This window comes from Adelges cooleyi, unplaced genomic scaffold (genome assembly GCF_023614345.1).
Source record: "Adelges cooleyi isolate 19-005CV unplaced genomic scaffold, UGA_ACOO_1.1 ACOO_flye_CR_arks_rails_tigmint_CR_PRNA_2, whole genome shotgun sequence".
Lineage (NCBI taxonomy): Eukaryota > Metazoa > Arthropoda > Insecta > Hemiptera > Adelgidae > Adelges > Adelges cooleyi.
The window spans coordinates 4,968,494-4,989,830 of record NW_026095860.1 but is presented as its reverse complement, the minus strand read 5'-3'; the positions used below and the strand labels follow the sequence as shown (position 1 = coordinate 4,989,830).

At 32.3% G+C, this 21,337-nt stretch overlaps 1 protein-coding gene across 1 annotated transcript; it reads right to left on the bottom strand.

Annotated features, from left to right (window-relative positions):
- Positions 1 to 19: 19 nt before the first annotated feature.
- On the bottom strand, positions 20 to 18,347 carry LOC126833469 (ATP-binding cassette subfamily G member 4-like). Its single transcript, XM_050564830.1, has 11 exons — positions 18,218 to 18,347; positions 18,050 to 18,148; positions 8,962 to 9,082; positions 8,609 to 8,798; positions 7,899 to 8,044; positions 6,955 to 7,325; positions 6,101 to 6,297; positions 2,773 to 2,941; positions 2,603 to 2,703; positions 2,331 to 2,486; positions 20 to 968 (listed from the first exon to the last, which is right to left on the bottom strand). The coding sequence occupies exons 2-11, from the start codon at positions 18,108 to 18,110 to the stop codon at positions 627 to 629; spliced, it is 1,854 nt and encodes a 617-aa protein (XP_050420787.1). The 5' UTR covers positions 18,111 to 18,148; positions 18,218 to 18,347; the 3' UTR covers positions 20 to 626.
- Positions 18,348 to 21,337: the final 2,990 nt, after the last annotated feature.

The window sequence follows — 21,337 nt, the reverse complement described above, 5'->3', positions numbered from 1 at the left end:
AAATAAAAAAAACAAAATGTACAACACAAAACGAAAACTCCCGTTGTATATTAAATTTGGCACATCAACAAGAGACAATCGGACGACAATAATATTAAATATTATACGGTATATTTACATATATTAGAAAATAACTTAATCTCTAATCAATGGGTTTATGTAAAAAAAAATATATATATTCGGTATAAAGCTGCTGCTGTTGTTACGATCCGACCACTAGGCTCGACGATAAATTAGCGTACCTACATATATAATTGTGTGGCTTGGAGCAAGAAGGGCCAATGTCACTTTTTGCGACTTTCGAAAAATGAGCTTTGAAGTTTTTATTTTCCATTGAGCTCTATGTTAATTTTTTTATCAAACTCTTCACGAGTAATTCAATTTTTTCGGCTCAGAGTGTGATTTTTTCACAGTGTATAAAGAATGATTCAATTTTTGCAACTAGCGGACAAACTCGTTAATGCACACAAAATTGACTTTGGCCCTTCTTGCTCCAAGCCACATATATATATATATGTATATTTTTTTTATAGGTAACATAATATATATTTTGGAAAAATAAAAAAAATAAATGTAAATTGTACGAAACAACGTTTCTTCAAACGAAAAAAAAAAGGTTTTACACGCTAAACGTTCACCCTTATCCGGAGGGCGAAGTAGGCGAGCAGTCTGAAAAACACCAGCATGATGGACAGCTTGATGACCTCGAAAATCGGATGGCTCCGGTCCAGGTTCAGGTAGTAGATGATGATGTTCGGGTCGCGGAAATGGCAATAGTTGCCGGGGCAGTTGAGAGGCTGCCGGTGCAACCCGAACACGGTCAGCACGAGACCGATGACGCCGCACCGCAAGAAACTGGCCTGCATCACCACCTCCATGATCCACGGCACTTGATGCGCAAAGTCGAAACCGTAAATGGCCAATCCCAAAAACGGCGCTATCATCATCGGGCCCACGGCGCTGCCGTTCTGCGAAAAAAACACAAAACAAATATATCAATTGGCACGTTCTAAGCCGCGTCGAGCCGTCGCAAAGCCCGACGGGTATGGTCAGTCTTAACCCTTAACTGGTATTATGGGGTCCAAGAATACCCCAAGAATATTATATTTTGTTGCTCTTATCAGTTATCATAATATTATCAATTAGTTTCTAACCTCCTTGTATTCCTCAAACATATATCTCACTTTGGTATACAGCAAAAACATTTTATAGGTTATGATCACAGATATATATTAAAACTAGATAGCCGACTAAGAAATAATGTTGAAGTCCGGTAAATGGCCGACTTTTCTCATTGTTTACATTATGAGTAATGATAATGAAGAGTTTCATTATAAATTATCATAGTAAAATTAGTTTTAAGAACTTTTAATTCAGTACGTTTGACTTCCTATAATGATATAATAGGTAGGTTCTTAATGTACAAAACTCATAAAAGTTTCACTCGTGCATATTACCTATATACCAAAGTTTTTACTTCTGAATAATTTTTTTTTTTTTTAACTAAAATATTAAAAATTAAAAGAAAAACTTTTAATTTATTTAACGATTCAAAATACAATTTGAAATAACTAACATAACAATAGAAACTTTGGTAATTAAAACATATGAATATTACAAATGATGTATTTAAGTATAATAAATTGAAATCACTAACATTAAAATAGAAAATATGGTATTTACAATATAGGAATATTACAAATTATGTATAAGTATAATAAAATGAAACCACTAACATTAAAATATGAAATGTATGAATAAATTATCGCCTTCCGATATCCAAATTTCAATTTCCAATACGTAATTTCAATATTATACACTAGAAATATGTAAACAAGGGGCTCTTTGATAAGAAAAGTCGGCCATTTTCGCGACTTCAATGTTTGATCCTGTTATTATAGGAAGTCGGCTATCTAGTTGTAATATATATCTGTGGTTATGATAGTGTAATATGGTATCCCGTATTATCGCAGTGATGGGGTCTCACATTACCCCGTGATACCAAGTGCGTATGAAATTGTTTGTGATTATAAAAAAGTTTGATTTTCAAATAAATTTGAAATTATTTTAAAATGGCTATTGCCGTGAGATATATGTTTGAGGAATACAAGGAGGTTAGAAACTAATTGATAATATATTTAAATGATAAGAGCAACAAATAATATTCTTGGGGTATTCTTGGACCCCATAATACCAGTTTAGGGTTTTTACGCTATCACTATTTGTTACTTTACGCAAAACCATTAAAAAAAGTCATTATAAACAAAATTGTGACTTATGGCGTTTCCAAAAGTAAACGATTTTTTTGGTAAATAAACAGTTTTCAATACCGTGACGTTAAAAATGGATCCGACCAGCAATCCCATTCCTTCGGCCACGAAACAGGTGAGTAAGCAAATCGAGCTGAACAGTGTGAACCTCAGCAGTTCTAGAGGCAACCCGGACATGAAATACACACACGTGGTGTATATGCTGCTGAAAAATATCTGTTGAAAAAATTAGGGTTAAAATCATTAGCAGTGGACGACGACGGTGAGGGTTATATTTGAATATATATATATATATATATATATATATTTATATATATTATTAATCGACTCACGATTGACGGAAATTTCGACAGCGTTAGCGCTATGTAATACGGTCTCAGGCTGTACCATCTGTTGAAGTATTCTTGCTTGAGTAGTTTCACTTCGGACGGGACTGGAAACAAAAACGGCAATCATCAAGTAATCGGTATATTATTATTTTTTACGACCATCAATAACGTACATGCGAGCACTTGGACCATGGATTGCGTGAACGTGTGAAACAGTATGTTTCCCATGCAGAATTTCATATGATTGAAGAACTGAGTACCGTCGTTGGCTTTGCCGTAAAACACTATGCCGACGGCTAGACCGCACACGAGATGATGGTAAAATTGAATATTCAAACCGACCTGGGCAAAACATGATTATATTGTTTTAATCAAAAACCAAACGTATGCGGTAGATCAAAAAATTAATTTTAAAAAAAATGGAAAATTTTGTCTCTAACTATATGTAATATAGTACTGTTTCAAAGGAAATTTTGAGTTTTTACCATTTTTTGGGCCTTTGAATTATGTGCATTGTACATAGTTCTTGAAATATTTTAATTTCTAACTCTTGTTTCAAGAAAACTGATTATGTGATGTGGGGCTGCCCGAAGTCTCAAATTTATTGTTACATCATGCTAAAACTACTTTTTTATTTTTTACTTTTTAGAATAATTAAAAGTACAAACAATAATTCCCAAACGTTTAATTTAATTATTTTGCGACCTTTTGTTTTTAAATGAAAATCTTGTTTAAAAACAAAATTAATTTAAAAGTAAGTTATTTTTATATCAGTTTTTAATGCTAAAGTTTTAGTATAATGTACTTTTATTTAATTTGTATACGGTTTTTTCACTGTCGGCGTATTGAGACGACTTTAAAACCTAAGCTAAAAGACATTTTTATATTGTGCTTTTTGTTTTTTTTTAATGGTCACAATGTATTACATGGTATGTAAAACTATTATTGGATATCAAATAAAGATTAAAACTAACTCAAACTCAAACTGTGTTTGGAAAATTTTGGTTGGTTTTAAAATCGTCCATTTGAAGAAATTATTTGTTGTTTGTGAAAATGCTTAAAACAATTTTTTAGCTGGTTTTGAAACTACCACCTATTATAGACTATGTTATTATAATCTATAATATTGTACGAAAAAATGATTATTCAGTCAGAAAAACGTCATACAGTTTAAACACGGGTGTTAAGAAGGGTAAGAATTTTCAATTTTAGTAAGTACACAACTGAACGTGCCGCACCGTCAAATGATATATTATTGTAAAAGGAAAAGTACGTTTCATACTGACAGTATGTAACTTAGTCGTATTAGTAAAAATTAAAAAACTAATAGTACATTAATTTGTCGTTTTGTATAATTTGTTTTCAATAAAGTAACCATGTTTTTCTTTCAAATATCAATGGTTTTGATGATTTTTACTTTTTTCCAAAACGGTGAAACGGTTAATGGAAGTTCAAGTCAAACGAATGATGATATGGTAGTTCAATACAACAATGATTTACTAAACGTCGATACAGGATATCCGAACGAAACATACAGTGAGCTAGAAAAAATCACCGATAATGCAGCGGTAAAGGAAAAAGTCTACAGAAATTTGTTGTGTAGTTGTGTGTTTACTTATCGGTATTACATGAACTTGATTAAACATTTGGTAGACGGACCATGGAGATGTTATTTGGAAATTGCATTTGAATCCAATTGGATCGATGCGACTACTTTCCAAAATGAAATTGTCATAATGTTTTTCGTTTTGAAACATCTCGGTACGGTAAATTCTTTAGACCCGTTATGGCTGATGTATGTTTATACGGGTTGTTTAAAACGACTTGCCTCTGGCGACTGCTCACTACAAGATCTCGAGGAGAGAATTCTTATCAGGCACGATCACGATATCATCTATAGGTCACTTACACAATTTACCGACAGAAATTGCCCACTGGATAATATATACAACCACCACTATGGTAAGTCCGGCTACTTTAATAACTTCAATAACGTCGATTTGACTGATACAAACGCAGACACCGTGGTGCAAAGCTTGTTTACTGATATTGTTACAACGATAGTTAATAGAAACCAAAAAATAACACAAAGCTTAAGCATCGACAATACTCGTGCAAATTTTAAAATTGACGATTTGCGCTTGAGTCAAATTATGCTCGACAAAGATATTGTGAAAATATTGTTAGATGATTTCGCAGCAACCAAGAACAATCCAGATGCGTACAATACAATACAACAATACTGTTCCAGTTCCCCCATTATATTTGATTATGTTCAATCATTGATCGTAGAGGTCGGCAGATGTCTGACTGTATTTGTTAATCTAATTAAGTATATAATCTATCGTACTGTCATAAAATACATATATGATGTGCATTCGGCGTTGTCTGTTTGGAAAAAAAAAGAACAATTGACACAATGGATTTTACAGAGTAACTTAGGAACGACCAACAAAATGATGTCGAACAACTATAAAGATATTATCGGTTTTTTGAAAATAGACGAAGACGATGAGTTAAAATTTGTCGTTGAAATGTTCAATTCGGAACCGCTTGCTATGTTTAGTGATCCATCGAAGAGAACCGATAACGAAAACCGAATTAGGAACATGCTGAACCGATTTTCGAAAGGATTACACCTTTACCCATTAGAAATTTCACATGCCGCTTTGGATCAATCTTTCAAAAGTAGAAGAATGGCAAAAGTGCTTAACGTGGCAGAACGGCTCAACGTGGAAGTAAGCGATTCCAATGTGAACCAATACGAAGGCATGCTTGATCTTTTTGTGTTTAAAAGCTTCATAATTAGTGTATTTGGTGATATTAATTTTGACTTCGCTCATTCGTTTTTCGAATTTCAGAGAAATTTTTGTGCGGCTTTTGATTTATCGTGTTAATAACAAATTGTTTTATTGAAATAATTATACGTGGAATAATATAAGTGATTTTATATTTATAATATTATATAAATGGAGGCTTTTGTTTTTTTGAGTTTTTGAAATTAAATTATTTTGTTATGTAATTATACAATCTGTAAACATTTATTTTACATTAAGTATTTTTTGTTTATCCATTTACAATTAAAACAAGGTATTACACGCAAAATCGTACACTCTCGATTTTTTTTTCCTTGGCTTATCTTTTTCCATTTCCAACCGCCAAGGGCATCTCTAACTCGGGCAATTCACCATTATTTATGGCGTCCTTTTGGTGTTGTATCACCTGGTTTCCACATTAAGATCTTATGTACCGGTTGCCCATGCCCCATACGCATACAATACAATAGGTCTAACTTAAACCGATTTTTTTGGTCTGAATATAGATTTGAATAGTAGCACAAACTGTAAAAAACACTTCCTCGCAATTTATTTTTTTGTTTGAAACCGTTAATGTAGTACTAAATTAAATATTATATAAAAAAACGTCTTTTTTTTTTTTATTTTTTTTTTTTTTGGACCACTGTGCCACGTCAACAGAAGTTGGTTTAAGAATATCGGTTACCTTGTTTCTGTACAACTGTAAAATCATCCGTTTCCAAAGGGTTACAAACTGCGACCAACCCGAAGTCGGGAAGTCGATGCACCAAGTGTCGGCCGTGTCTTTCTCTTGTTCACTCAAACTGGTGTAGTTGATCGATGGCAATGGCAGTATTTTGCTGGCACTCACGTTACCGTTAAGCTCCGGCAAGTGTATTTCTCCTTTAACACATCAAAATATCCAATAAGTCTAAACCGACAATATCGTCTGATAGTATGGAGAAACTATTACATAAGATATCGAATGTCCAATAGTGCAAATGTACTGGACGATATATCCAAAACCTAACACGTTTGTCTCACGCAGCCTCTACTTATCCACTCATCTAGTAGTCCTATTAGTAGGCTTTATAAAACTACCCTTAAGAATTCCCTGCAGCCTAAATACGTCCATCTCAACATGCCCTTTTTAGCACTAGCTTCCATATACATCGTTATTATCCTCACTAGAGTTTTGTACGAATTTTCCGTTTGCACTTGACTAAACAAGTTTCTCCAAATTTCTTAGCTGTAATTATGTGTGGTCAATTTTAGACGTATATTTGTTTTCAAATCGTTTCTCACAGATTAAAGGTATATCTCTGACTTAAATCCTAACATTTCTGTTATCCCATTCACTAAACCAACATCATCCACAAACGGAGGACACTCGGGTAGTTGATCACGTTTCTATTGCAAGTTCACCTAACACTAAGTGAAATGAGAATGATTTCAATTCAGCACATACCCTCTAAATTTTCGTTCCTTTGTCGATAGTCTCTGCTATTTTTACACAAATCCAGATCGATTCCCCTGTGACACCCTTCAACCGTTTCTTACCGTTGATCTCCACGTCTGGATAGTAGCTATTGTTGACGCGTTTGGCTTTGTACAGCGATAGTTTGCCGTTAACCGTGGCAGAGGACAGCTTAGCTATGTTATCCGGTTCCTCGCCGTCGGTCACTTCGATGATAAAGTCGGCCGGGTTGTAAGTCAGAGGACAGTGGAGTCCGACTGTGGACAGGAATGGGACTAGTTGGTCGGTGGAACCTTGGTACACGCAGTAGCCTTGAGATAACACGTACACGTGGTCAAACAACTGGAACATGCTAGCGCTAGGCTGGTGGATAGTGCACACGATGGTACGGCCCTGGTGAGCCAAACCGCGCAAAAGTTGCAGACAGTAGGTACTGGATACGTTATCTAGACCACTGTAAACAAACATTTATAAATATAATAACCTCAAAACTTACAAAAGTAAACTTGTGAAGCACGGCGGTGTATTTTTCACTTCTATACTAAATATATCGTACATGAATGATTCAGACTAATCAGACTCGGGTCTTAAAGTTGTACTAAAAACAAAATCATCTCTTCTTCTTGTTAATCTTACACTCCGCACTGGGGAGAGGGGCAAAAAAATAATTTTTCTTTGTTCCTCTAGTAACAGTAAGTATGTTCTTCTAGGTATAAATAGTTTCTTTGAATTAAAAAAAACATTTTCCTGCCATATTATATCACAACAGAACCATCCACTTAGTTCCATGTAAAATAAGGTTAACTAAATAAAATATTCCTTTAGAACTATACGATTGTGATATCATAATATGTTGAGTTACGTAAGTCTAAACTTTATTGAAAACTTTGATAAGATATGAAAAACAGTTTTAGTTTTGAGGATTTAAGGAATTTCAAAATATATCTAATTAATGTGCCTACAAAAACTGCATATTATTTATACTCTAGGCGGCTATCCTTTACTCTAATAAAAGGAAATATTTTACCTGGTGGGTTCGTCGAGAAAAATTATTGGGGGGTTGTTAATGAGTTCGAGGGCGACAGACAACCGTTTTCTTTGGCCTCCCGACAAACACTCGGTTCTTGTGTGTTTTGCTTCAGACAGCCCAAGGACGTTTTGGATTTCATTAACCTATTTATTAGAAAACAAAAATCTTTAAAATGTTAAATATTAAATTAGTTATTAATATTTATTGAAATATTAAATTAGTTATTTGTTTCATCATTATCTTGCTGGCTCAGGTGAACCCTACAACATTTCAAACTGACATTTGATCCAAGACTAGTTTGAAACAATTTTTTTTAAATATACAGTTTGTATTAAAGTATTAGCAAATATGAGTGGCAATCAAGTATAATTTTCAAACGCGTACACTGCTCGACTACACGCTGCCCTTTAGGTTTTATTATTTATAACTCGGGAAGTAATTACTAAAAACTAGTCATCAATGGGCAATGTTATTTTTACAACTGTCAGTTATAGAGCGAATTACCCGAAACGTTGATTGTGAATCACTTAATTTGTAAAAAAAAAAACACACTTTATAAATAATAACATATGATTAGTAGTACCTGTTTATAATCCGGTTTTCGAGCGGAGAAAATTAAATTAGTTACTTGCGTATTATAACGTTAGGATATTATCTCAGCCAGACAGGAAAACGAAAGTCAATAAATAATGTGCCGGGTAACTTACGATCATTTGTTTTTCTTTGGTCACTGTACTGCTGGAGAGTTTAAGGTCGGCGGCGAACATCATTACTTCGTTGAGCGTCAACATCGGTTGGATCTTGTCTTCTTGCATTATGTAACAAGACATTTTCCGAAACCGTTTCTCGTCTCTTATTTGGGAATTAATTTTCATGGAACCGCTTACGCCTTTACGACTGTAATACACAGTTACGATAGAGTGTAAAGTGATAAGATTGTGAACAAAGTTAAGTAGGAAACGCATTTTAATTGGTCGACAGTTTCCGTTTTGTCAAGTGCAACATTATGCCAATATCGTTTCAAAAATGATTATTTATTTTGAAACTAAATTATACTCACACATAACCGGACAGTGTGTTCAACAGACTGCTTTTTCCAGCCCCCGATGGTCCCATAATGCACGAAAGTTCACCAGCCGCGAACCGTCCATTGACAGACTTCAGTATAGTTCTCACGTGTCCTACAAATAACAAAAACAAACGACTATGAAGTGGCTAAAAATCAATATAAAAATTACAAATGGACCTAATATGGGACATAGGAAGGGTTGTGTCACCAACATGGTCTATTGAGGAATAACCAATTCTTAACTCTATCGTCGAATAAACAATTCCGTTGCGCCAGTTAAGCTAACGACATTATAGGAGATGCTGCCACAAAACATTATTTTAGTTTATTTCAGCGAAAAGCATCACACGCCCACTCTTACTGTTGTAGATAAGAGTCTTGGGAATAGATATTTTTTTAATTAACAGCATGCTGCTACTTAACCAGAGAAGTGTATGTGCATGAACGTCAAATAGTAGTCTGTAGCACGACCTTATTTTAACACTATAATACTGTTTAAGGTCTAAACAAATAATTTATACACATTGCTTATACCAATGCACGCGATTTATATGATATCATTTTGTATATAAAAAGATAGCCTAGCACGAAACCAACTACGAAATTAGATAAATAACATTTAAATAATAGTCTTCTTAATACTAGAACGGTAAATTGAAAAATGTACAGCCTTATCTAACCAATATTTTAACTGCAATGAATGCAGAATCAATGGTTGCAGGTCATAACTAACATATAGGATCTCAAAAAATGCTGTGCTCATTGGGGGAAAACCAATACAATATTAGAACATGAGGTCAACCAGGATTTAGTTGCTTACCCTCTTTACAAGTTGAAAAGACTATTCTTAGCGAAATATGCTCCAGAACAAACCAATAGATAAAAGATGCCTCTATCGATTTTTTTTGTTGGACAGAACACAATGGAGTAATATTTAATACAAAACGACTTATTTAAAAAAAAATACAAATTAAAACCGGCGGTTTGGATGTATTCAAGAATGAATGAATCGAGAATAAAGTTATTGAGATTCTACTACTTGTGTAGATTAAGTAGTTGAATACAAGTTGAGCTGTAGTATAAGGTAAGATTTCTTTCGCTTATATATTCTACATACGTTAACCCTATACTATTTACCAAGGATTGAAAAATGGAAAACAAAATAATTTTCGTTTTGTTCTCCTGATTAGTTTTAGGAACGTTTTCAATTCCTAATATTTTACCTCATGTCATGTATACAAAATACAAAGGATCTTACTGCAATCACCCTATACAGTAGTAAAACGAATGGACAACAGATGAATTCGGAATAACGGCTATTGTGTCATTGTTTTAAAAATTAAAACGAATACTCATTTGCAACCACCATAATACGTGGTCGATAGTTCAGATACGTGCTGTGGTCCTGAAATTTCCATTTTAAGCATAATCGCCAAACGCCAACTAACATTTGATAATAATAATTATACTATGGTCATCAATCCGTCACTCCTAAAAAGTAGTTAACAGTTTAAAATTCACCGAGCATAAAATATTTGAACTACGGGTACGTCTAAAAAATACTAAATTTCATACAACATCAACTAAGATAAATTAGGAACATATCTAGTTGGAAAAATATTATCTAAATATAATGAGTTTTTTAAAGTACACGAGAGTAATATATACATATATATATATATATTTGTAAAATGTAAAGAAGATAATTTAAACAACAAACTTATGACTTGGTTAAACAAAAACCCCAATACAATTATTTATTGTTATTATTTTTTTAGTGAAAGGTTACCAGCTATCAGTATTGAGATTACGGAAGGTATTTCCCTTTTTATGCAAGTTGTCATGTTCTTAAGCGCATATATAAACGTATTTTCTAATAATATTAAGTGTTTTAAATCCCGAATCCAGATTGTTATTATTAAATTGTTAACATTTACATATTTATCGTCAAATATAAAAATATTAATTTCAAGAACCTTTGAAAATTAGCCAACTTCTTAATAGCTATACATTTTCATTGGCTAATGTTTGGTTCGACAAATTTTGTGTCGTCCAATGAAAATTAAAAATGATAATTAATACAATTATTTTCCTCTTTTCGCTTACTCCCATTTTATTATTACCTTCTATATTGTATTACCAAACTGAGACTTTTTATAGTTTATTCCAAACACTGAATGGACTTGGACAAAATTTTATATTAATTAATGAAGAATAACTAAAACAAATCGAGTAACGTATAATTAAAATAAAAAAATAATATTTTCGAATAATGGTTTTCTCTGATTTTGTTTTTTTTTAACAACTTTTAAATCCTCATTTTCAAATTATTTCACTTACCAACCGTAACCATTCACAAAGCTCTCAGCCGATTGCCGATCGACCGTTCCCAGACCTTGTAATAAGTGATACCTAATATTGACCGATCCGGCGGACTGTTAACTCATAAAAAAAACAAAAACTACTTGAAACAAACTTGTTTGTGTGAAATTATTCTGACGTAAAAAGTGAAAGCAACCGGTCAGTAGAAAACGGTGGATTTTTTTCCACCGGAACCCCGAGAGACAGCAGATGGTGTCATCGATATTGTGGAGTTAGAAAAAAAATTGCGTTTAAATAATTATATCATAATAACGAACGCATACCTCCATGGTTATAATGTATACATTAAAGAATTATACACTTAATGGCGTTATTACAAATACCAGGTATATTATTACGTGTAAACCGTACACGCCATACAGGACACGCACGATTAAATCGTAATGCTATTTGACATATATTATTATATATTTTCCAAACACAATATTATTGTTTATTGACCTACAACGCGTATAGCCACTGACGAATGTAGTTGATCATGTCAGGTCCGTCGCTTGTACAGAAAAAAACAAAACAAATACAAGCGGCGTGCATTGCAATGACTACCGTTTTTTGAAGAAAGTGGTATTGAATAATTGGTGACAAATTGATAACCGCACACTTCCTATTACGACGCGCAAACTTAATTACTTATCATCATAATGTAAAGAAACAAGACAGAGAGTACAAACACATTTAGCCAACAGATGAAGATCCCAAGAAGCCAACACCACAATTCGACGATAAACCGATGGTCAAACTGACCTAAGCATTAGGAGTAAAATCAAAGGAGGGCAGCGTTGGAAGAAAAAATGGTTTGCTAAACCATTGAGTACTTAGAGCCAGCAACGATGTCTGGAATTGAATATTGGGTAATACACGAAAGAAACGAAATGAAAATGGAACTTGCAAGTAGCTGAAATGAGAATATGTAAATGTATTTTATTTCTATGGTTCAATTTCCAGAAAAATACAAAATTGAATTGAACAGTCACCATTTCTAGAACTTTGTTTTTTTTTTTTGTAGGCAAAACAATACAGAAACCCCGTGTACAATCCAATGACCCTCACTAATTTTGTATTTTTGTGTATCAAGACACATTTTTTTAATGAAATAATTATTTTTTTCAAAAAAAAGTTAAGTATAGTTTATCCATTTTCCGGTACTGTAAAACCATAAAATTCAAACTCTCATGGTTTGTTTCGGTTATGCTAATAAATAATAATTAATATACACATCTGTTAGTATGCGTAGTGTACGATTGTGTTTAAAATTATGTTTTACTTAAACTTAAGAGTTTAAAACAGAATCAATAAAAATGATAGTAAATAGTGGCAGTTTTATGTTTATATTTTTTGTTTCCATGAATATAAGTTTACTATGATAAAATGTGTCCATTAAATAGTTTATATATTATAAAAAACCACAAATTCTTCATAATGAAAAAAATCTTAAATTATAAAATTTTATATAAAAAAATTTTTAAAAAATGTCTCCCCTAGAACTTGTTGCCACGTGTTTCTATAGCTAAGTCTTTTGTCCCACATGTGTGGTAGAGCTCTACTCGAAACCAATCCGAGTGTACGATACAACAGTATTATTCGCCATGTCTAATATAGGGCATATATACATTTAATTCGCACGCTATATTATTTGCAATCTCATCAGAATCGCCGTCGACTATGATATCATATTATGCGTATTACGAATGTGTGATATATTATACAAGTAATATAATACGTATAAGCCTCTATGTTCATTTGCATAATATAATATGCCTAAGTAGTATCTCGTGCGACAAATAGTTACTGCTTTAACTAACTAATATTCACTTAACAGTTAACATAAATGTTCGATAGGAGCTGTCAAGCCGTTGGAGTTTACTGATCATATTAAATTGTGTTCAAAGCTATAATAATACATAAGGCATGATAAATCACAAATGCAGCCACGGTAAAATTATTTGTAAATTATATTATTGAATACCGCTTTCACTTTTCACACGGTTTATCTAATTTATGATCAATGATTATTATTTTTTTATTATTTATATTTGTTTTAAATTAATATATTCATGGCACGCGAAACGAAGCATAGAGAAAGAGGAATACATCTACTCAACTTTAAAAGTGCCACTCCCCTAATATATTTTAACAATAAGATAATGCAGAGTAAGAGGAGTAATGAGTATTGTCAAACTTAAATGTTTTAACCTAAAACACTGTATAAATATATTTATCTATTAATCTATTATTTATTCGTTCATGTGGTATATTTTAAATATGTTAACTAATTGGCTAATTTAATTCGGTTACATTATGTATTATTGCATTAAAGTGTTTGTACTTAACAGAAGATTTGAATAGGGTTTACATTTTTTATTATTCTATAAAGCCACGAAAGTACATAACCTTATATTTTAAGAGACTTTAATGGTTTCTTCAGAAATCCTAAATGATCCTTAATTGATAAGGCTTCCTCGTAAAGACACGGAAAACGAACTCTATTAAAATTCTAATAATAAACCAGTAAGTGATTATAAGTAAGTAATTAACAATTAATTGAATCACGCTATGTGCAGTACACCCGTACTTGATTAAATACCGATTATTCAATGATAATAATTAACATTTATATTAAACCATCAGTTATCATTCTTAAACATAATAATGTTTGGTGGAAAATATTGTAAATATAATATGTAGGGGTTCGTGTTTAGGTAATTTAATTTCTGATGTCATTCTGAAAACATTAACGAAGCGTTTGTGTTTTATTATTACATACATAAATATCATATACATATACAAGCATAAAAATGTTGACAATACTAAACAAATCATAAAAATATTATTTCAATGAGGTGTTTTTTTTTGTAAAATCCACTTTTCTCCATTCATACTTAACCAAAATCGATAAATGAGGTACCATTTTAAAGATTTAGTTCTGACGCTTCTGACGAATTTTAATTCCCAATTGCAAGTTGTATTATCTGTTCAAAATTCAAGTTGAAGTGTGCGAAGTTTAATACCAGACGTCTGGGTCGGTTGTTTTTGTATTATTTTTTATTTTTTTATCTCAACCACGGCGGCGGTCCTTAAAGGACATAGGTGTATTTTTATTATTATTAACGCTGTTGTTTGTGAGCAAAATATTCACACGGGCCAACAAGTATATTATAATTTTGTTCGATACTATATTATTATAGCATACATTTTTGCTGTGTGGAAATATGTAAATACACATGGACAATGTGAACTATGTACGTTGACAGTTTTGTACGGGTACAGGTCAACCGGGTTTTCTAAAATATACACAAACTGCGATGAACTTATGAGTTGACTAGTACAAGGATAAAAAAATAATAATATGATATAAACTCTCACTTTCATTTTTGCTCATACGCGCGTCTGTCAAGTCTACCTTGTAATACGTACGACTGAGATGTGTCTGTATACTTACAGACAGGATTGCAAAATAGTTAATTCATATTATTTTATACATATAAATGTACAAAACATTTCTGTATGTGAACAGAATGTTTCCCGCAAAACACAAAAACAAACGCTATATCCTGAAAACATAGTAAAAATCGTTTAAAACAGTTTACGGGTAAAAACAATGTTAGAATGAAGAAGAAATGTGTCCCCGAGGCCAGCTCCAATCTTTATAGTCTCTCTCAATGTGCCACTTATTAAAAAAAACTATAAAAACAATAACGAAAATGTTGTGTAAACATACATCGCCTCGGTGATATTAATCACAATACAAAACACTGAAAAACAAATTCAGTCCATAACAAACGACGTTATGTTGCTGTAAAAATAGATATTATGTTATATCGATTTATATTCATAAATTATAACAAATAACCAAGCGATAAGTTTCACCCAGTTTTAGACCTCATAGTGTGTAATAAAATAAGACAAGGATCCTTGTATAATATGGTTAAAACCGTTTTCAGACCTCAATACCAATCCATTAAAAAAAAAAATTAAAATGCTTCCCTATCTAAAATTTGAACCAATTTTTTTGATTTCTATTACACTCAATAATTATTGTTCATCTATAGAAAAAAAGCGCTCAACAAGTTAATACACTTAGCAATGCTCTACTTAAGTTGGTAGTTGTAGTTTGCGGTTGACCAATGTCTGAATACTTCTACAACTGCAGTTTGAATCATACTAATATATGTAAACTGCAAACTGGACGGATAATTTTTTATACAATATAAAGACCAACAAAATGTCAAATGCGTAGTAATTTTTAAAGGGTTTTTTAATACCGTTGCGTCAAAGCCAGTAAAAATAATTTGGTAGTAATAATCATTACCGACATAACAACGTGTAAACAACAGAATTTGAATAATTTTTAATTTTTAAAACGTCGAGTACAGAATAGATAAGTCTATATTTATGCATAGACACGCATCGTCCAGCAGGTTTTCACTAACAAATGATAGTTAATAAAAAAGTAAATGTTATTGAAAACATCAACATCAATTAAATATGCGTGCATAGATAATACGCAATAAAAAACCCTTTGAATCTCGTTGTTTTAAAAGATAATTAATCTAAAATTACAATTTTAACACTTCGACACAAAAACAAATTATAAATAGGTTTTTTATGCTTATTGTTTCTCATTTTTTCGTTACTAATAACCGTCACAATGAGATGTCATTCGATACTATCCATTGTTTGAGCGAATATAAAATACAATATGTTACTTCCTGAAAATGTATAAAAAAAATGCTTATTCGAAAAAAATAAACACAAATTACAAGTATAAGATCTAAATGGTATTAAAAAAAGTATTGTAATTAAAAAAAAAATTAACAATGATGAGTAGTTAAAAATGGCCAATGACGAAAAAATTTGTTTTGTTTATATTTTAGAAATAAAAGTTCAAGTTCAAGTTGAAGGCTAGTGAAATAATATTTTTGCGGCCTACTTTCAAACTGACACGCCTATTTAGGTGTATGGATAGACTTTTTTTTTTTGATAAAATTGATAACTTTAAAGATAATTTAATATGAAGTAGAATTTTATCAAGCCCAAATATCATTCCCACGATTATATGTTTAAAAATCGAATATTGTAATACTTCAAAATTGTATACAATATTATAAAAATCTATATAAATAGTTAAACAGGTCAAAAATACAAATGTTTTCTTTCACCTACCCGACCCAATTAATCCATAAAAATTGTGTTCGAGGTTATTAGCTAAAAATAGTCTTATCATAATATCATACAACTATTAAATAATTTACAATAATTGTCTTTCTAATTAGCACATCAATACTTGATGTATGTTCTTATGATTTTCATAATCTGATTCTGCTAAGGCCAAATCTTGAACAAGGACCAATAAAGCCGAAAACATAATAGGTACAACGATCAAACGTGATTAGGTATTTTTCTGTTGTGAAATAATATGTTTCCAACGGTACATTAACCCCAATTGTTGCAGCGCATTACATTCTATGTGTACAAAAGACATTTTCGCAGGAATATAGTAATTAATGGGTAAATTTAAACTCTCAATAAAAAAAACAAAACACATAACATGTACTCTTTTAGTAAGTCTAACCGAATGCCCTAGCTGGTACCGTTACATCATTCCGTCATTACACAATCATAATTTTTTTTTGGCCACGAATCAATTGTTTATCTAATATATTCCAGCTCGATTGATAAAAAAAATTGTATCAACGGTTATTTTTATGGATGCAGAAACATCTTGTCATTTTTTGCAAACTATTGCATTTGTTTTGTGCTGATTCTTGTCATTGGCCTAGTTTACACATCACATGTTATCTATATATAACATATTAAACTATTAATAAATATATTATCTAAAAAAATCAGTGTTTACTGTTTACTTTGTTCGCCCTACATTTGCCCAGCTTCCTATAATAGTATTTTGTTTTCACCAACGCCTGTTATCAGAAATGTATTAAAACTGATGCTGGTCATGAGTCAAAAAATTGTGACCTAGTATGACCTAGAGTATTTACACAGTATAATATCGCACCTAATACACCTATAATTGGTCCGGCGATCTAGGCCAATGATTATAAATAATTAAATATTTTCATTATATATTATCTGAAGTTCTTGAAAAAACCGTTATTAAAATGTAAATAACACAATTGAGGTCTATGATACAGGTATACGAGTTTTTTCTCTACTCAATTATTTACTTGTTAATTTCAATTCAATGGTATTGACATTGAAGTGGGTATTATTTAATCTAAATTTGTTTGATACGTTTGATTATTTACTTTTATAACGATACACTTAAAATTTAACATAAATTGCATTTTATTTGCACAAACAATTGAAAAATTGAATAATTCATCAAAATGTAATGGACCAATTGCGGGTCATTGGCTGCGAAATGAACTTTAAGGAAGAAGGGACTACTAAACTTCTATCGTATCACCGACATGAGAGTTTTAAAATTATATCAGATATCTTATCACGTATGTAATCTTAACAGTTAACGCAATTATTATCACTTTTTTAATTCAAATCACGTTTTAGACTTCATGGCCAACAAATGTGTACCACTTTCGTCGATGAAAATATAAAAAAAGGTTTCCACCGCCCTCAGAGTCAAAATAAATATTACGAATCCAATTCTAAAAGCATTCGATAGTAGTTCTCTTTGGTGATTTAGAAAAACACAATAGTAATAATGCGGTTGTCTTACCTTTGCGATCCCAAAGCGGCGGTTTCACCTTGTAGGTCAAATCCTCGAATTGAATATCCATTTTTTCGATAGATTTCTTTTTTTATTAACGACAAAAAACTAAAAAAAAAAAAAAAAATACACTTGATACACGCAAACGGTTTTTTTTTTCTAATATTTTTGTTGTACCTAAACAATATTCTAACCACTCGCGACGACGGCTGCCATGGCGTGCGCAACAGCGGCTTCAACGATGACCACAACAAAACTGGCAATGGTAAACGCGCGAGGCACCGTTGTCTGTACAATCGGTGAAAGAAACGCTAAGAAGAAAGGGGAGCCTTGACACTGTGCGCCGGCGGTCGATTACCGTCTAGCTAGTACCAGGTCCCCTTAAAGAGGTTAGGTACGGTCGTTGTCCGGTCTCCTGTCGCTTTTCACCCACTGATAACAGCGGCGGTCATCCGTACTCCAATGATAATTAGCTATTGATTGATTATTTGTTTCAAATTTTATTTCCGACATTTTTGGGATGACACCCACTCTTGAATCCACTGCTCCGTCTGACCGTGAACAAAAAGCCTTCCCGGGTTCAATGGAAAAACTTGCAACGGTCAAATTTTAATAATTTTATCTTGAAACCATTTTACACGGTGTAAGCAAAATAATTTTTACCAGTTGGAAATTGGGTTGTTCGAAAAAAGAAGGAGGCATAGCGCGTTAGATCTTTACTTGTGTGGATATGATGCACCTAAGATTGATTATAAAGATTCTACCGAGTTTGACATATTAAATTGCCAACACAGTTAGGTACTCATATTATGGTCGAAACTATATTAATACGTTTTTACTAGTTCAGGGCAAATCATTAGCGCGAATTTTAGACTTTAGTTGACACAACCGTCTAGTTTTTTAAATATTGCTTTTGTTTTTATAGTTAAACTGGGAGGCGTTACGTAAAAAACAGTGTAACCTATAATTTGAAAGCCATCTGCATTGAGTATACCCTGAGGGTTTGGTATCCAATCCAAAACAATGGTGGTATGTGGAATGTAGATCATACTAAACGATGTTTGTTTAGAATTTTATTTGCATAACAACAAATTTTTTTAATATATTAGAGCATCAGAATAATTTTAAAAAATGCCTCTTATCTTAAAAATTGAGACACACTAAACAAATTTTCAATTTGACACTCTTAACTTTGAGTTAATGGTCAAAATAATTTAAATGTTATTTTGAGTTCCTAATAATATTATAAAAATATACAATAATAATATAAATGATTTTATATTTTATGTATAATAACATAAAAATCAAGAAGGAATTCTATTCTGAAGACAGTTTTTATTATTTAAATTATTGATTTTCGGGCCAAGGTTTTAGGGCTTTAAGATTCAAAATTATGCTCACTTGCCTCTAGTCACCGAAAACCCGACTTTAAACCCCAAATTTACCCAGTTTTACTGTACTGTGTTTTTGACAAGACAAATGAAATGAAAATAATATTTTGATCTCTCGCAGTTCGATGTGGCTTAAAGCCACGTTAAGTTCAATTAATATTAATGCTCAGAAGTTTAATAGGTTTGTTTTTGAATCGGTCATTGGGTGAAGGTCAAATGACAAAAATTCCATTGTTAATTGTTATTGATAATATATTTAATGTTTATCGATTATTATTTAGTTGTAGGAAGTCGGTAATCTCAAATCAGTAGTGTCTTCAAAAACAATGGCATGTCGCATAGACAAGGTGCATTATTATACTCTAATGTATATTTAACTTGACTATAATAGTGATTTGTATACCGAGAAAAATGTGTTTTAGAATTTAGTTTAGCACGATTTGATACGGATTTAAAAATCACAAACAGAAGTGCTTTAAAATATGATTTTTAAGTGAAATAACGACTTAAGAATTTTAATATTTTACACTAAAAATTTTGGGTTCCAGTAGTCAATAAGCAAGAGATATTAATAGTATTAATGAGGTAGAGGTCTACTCAAAAATGATAAAAAATAGGAATTATCAATTAACGACAAATGACAATAAGGTAGTATGAATACTTGAAGATGCGATTTTCACAAAGTCGACGCTTACCCAAGACATTATGGCAGTAGTATCGCGAATTTTAGAATTAGATTACGTGCCATTTAGCACAAGGAAAAGGCATATGAACCATAAACACCCTCTGGCCCTTTTTTGTCTGGCTGCGTAGGGTAAATTCATGAGCAAAAATTAAGTGGTAAATGGTAAAAAGCCATGGATTTAAATTTCCACTGTTATAGTTTCTATGTTTATAACTCTGCGAGAATGCTACCAGCGACCAATTTTGGGTTTTATTCATTTCGGAGTCAATTAGTATGTATTATACAGACTTTGATGGCACAAGTCGTTGTTAATTTCAATTGTCCACTTTGTACACAGCACACTCTTGGGAGCTTCCAATTGGAATATTTTAGATTTGGCGCTAAACTATAGAATATATAATGATGCCGGTTATCAGTACTTCTATCCTGAATCCTATCCCATGATATAAGTAGGACACCTAGGTGTGTAATTTTGTGTCGTATCTGTTTATCGCTCGTGCGGATAGTTCAATGAATAACATTGGCTTAAATAGCAGTCAATGGAAACTATGTGTTGTTTAATATGGCGTGTTCCTTGGTAAGATTGTTTTGTAACATATTTTGTTGTCAGACAACAATGTACGGATCACGTGTTATCCAATTTAAGGTTTCGAATTTGTCCGAATTGACGGACCGTGAATGTCTGTTAAAATTCAACAGCAACGTTACTTATATTCTGTATGCAAGAACTATTGTCAGTGCGCCGTGCGACGAACCGAAGAAGCTAGATATCTAACTTGTGGTCGAATTGAGGCCTAACCAGCCAGAGGTTAGGAATAATTGCACATAAATAAACGAGTTAAAATCACACGATGAAGCACTACGGTCGACGGTTTCGCAAGACACTGTTTGCTCGAAATTAAATCTGTCCTAGACGAATAGTCTACACGCAATGGAGTTGTTATCACGCACATAGATCTCGACATTATTATGTATAAGAGTTGCAGCATATTCTCGCGTTCATAATATATTCTTGTCTGCTACCGACCCAACGACTTTGTCGAAAAAACTTAAAAAAAAAAAACAATAAGTCGCTGTACTCTGTGGATAGTATACGCGAAACCGGTACCACTGTAAACCACTAATAAGCAATAATCGATTGCACAATCTGTATTCTCCGTTACGCGTGGATCGGCCAACAATTGATAACGTATCGTTGGGCTATAACTTCTTCTTCTTCTT

Excerpts from the sequence above, each read along its gene's own strand:
- LOC126833469 (XM_050564830.1), bottom strand. The coding sequence starts at position 18,110 with ATGGATATTCAATTCGAGGATTTGACCTACAAGGTGAAACCGCCGCTT. Across the intron at positions 8,799-8,961 it reads AACACACTGTCCGGTTATGT|TCGTAAAGGCGTAAGCGGTT; the intron begins GTGAGTATAATT and ends TGTGTATTACAG. Across the intron at positions 2,704-2,772 it reads CATGGTCCAAGTGCTCGCAT|TCCCGTCCGAAGTGAAACTA; the intron begins GTACGTTATTGA and ends TTTTGTTTCCAG.